Below are 1,005 nucleotides of genomic sequence, written 5' to 3'. Positions count from 1 at the left end.
TGTGTGTGAGTGTACAGTATCTAATGTCAGATCAACCCCTATCAGGAGCTGTATGCTGCAGGCTGAATCTGAGAAACTCCGTCAAGCTTGGATTCAAGCAGTTCAGGCGAGCATTGCTTCTGCCTACAGGGAAATTTCTGAGAACTATTACATTGAGGTCAGTCCAACTACTCTGTCACATTAATACATGGGATTATACATCAAAATGTAATGTAAAGTGGTAAAAAGTTATTGTAAAGGTTAGATCAAAGTTTGAAATTGGGTTAATGACGAATAAGTGCATCTACAATGTAGAGAAGTAAAAATATTTGACGTTCATTGGAAAGGTATATTTCATTAGATTTTTTTTTTTTTGTAGTTTTGAAGAAAGTTTACATTTATTATTGCTTGGTTATGTTTTGTAACCAAGTACAGTAAAATGTATAATTTTCCTTACATCTTGAATGTAATCATTAATCAGTATTTTCCAAAAAGTTATGGTAAGGTTTTTGTTTGTTTGTTTGTTTTATAAATATCATATATTATTAACTCATAAATATCATTGTTTGAGTAGCATCAAATGACATTTTACTAGCTAAACTAACTTTTGTTTTAAGAGGCTTATTGGCCTTGACACATTTTCAGGGGTCCTTTCTATGATATGATTTCCTGTTTTTTTTTGTTTTTTTTTCTGTTGGTTGCACCACATGACAGGACAAATTTTTATTTATAAGCTGTGAAGGACTTCATACCCCTCTAAAAACATGTCTTAACAATCGTTTTATAAAACATAACAAAAAGTTTTAAAACATAGTTCTTTTTTAATAAATATCATAAATTATTAATTCATAACTATAATTCCTTTGGGGGGGATTCGCGCCACTTAACTATCCACTGAACTATCATAAAAAGGTAAAATTATTTTAAGAGGCTTATTGGCTTTTACACACAGTCATGATATCATTTCCTGATTTCTGAGTTATTTTTCCCTATATGTTGGTCGCACCACATGACGTGTTTATATAT

At 30.8% G+C, this 1,005-nt stretch overlaps 1 protein-coding gene across 1 annotated transcript in view; it reads left to right on the top strand.

Moving 5' to 3' along the window:
• LOC107699343 (arf-GAP with coiled-coil, ANK repeat and PH domain-containing protein 3-like) overlaps window positions 1-1,005 on the top strand; it is a 93,971-nt gene that overhangs the window by 78,863 nt on the left and 14,103 nt on the right. The window contains exon 13 of the mRNA XM_016500574.1: window positions 46-157. Within this exon, the coding sequence (XP_016356060.1) occupies window positions 46-157 (112 nt within the window). The remainder of the gene's footprint in view (window positions 1-45; window positions 158-1,005) is intronic.

Source organism: Sinocyclocheilus anshuiensis, unplaced genomic scaffold (assembly GCF_001515605.1).
Source record: "Sinocyclocheilus anshuiensis isolate Anshui unplaced genomic scaffold, SAMN03320099.WGS_v1.1 scaffold42, whole genome shotgun sequence".
NCBI lineage: Eukaryota > Metazoa > Chordata > Actinopteri > Cypriniformes > Cyprinidae > Sinocyclocheilus > Sinocyclocheilus anshuiensis.
This window is presented reverse-complemented; position numbering and strand designations above follow the sequence as displayed.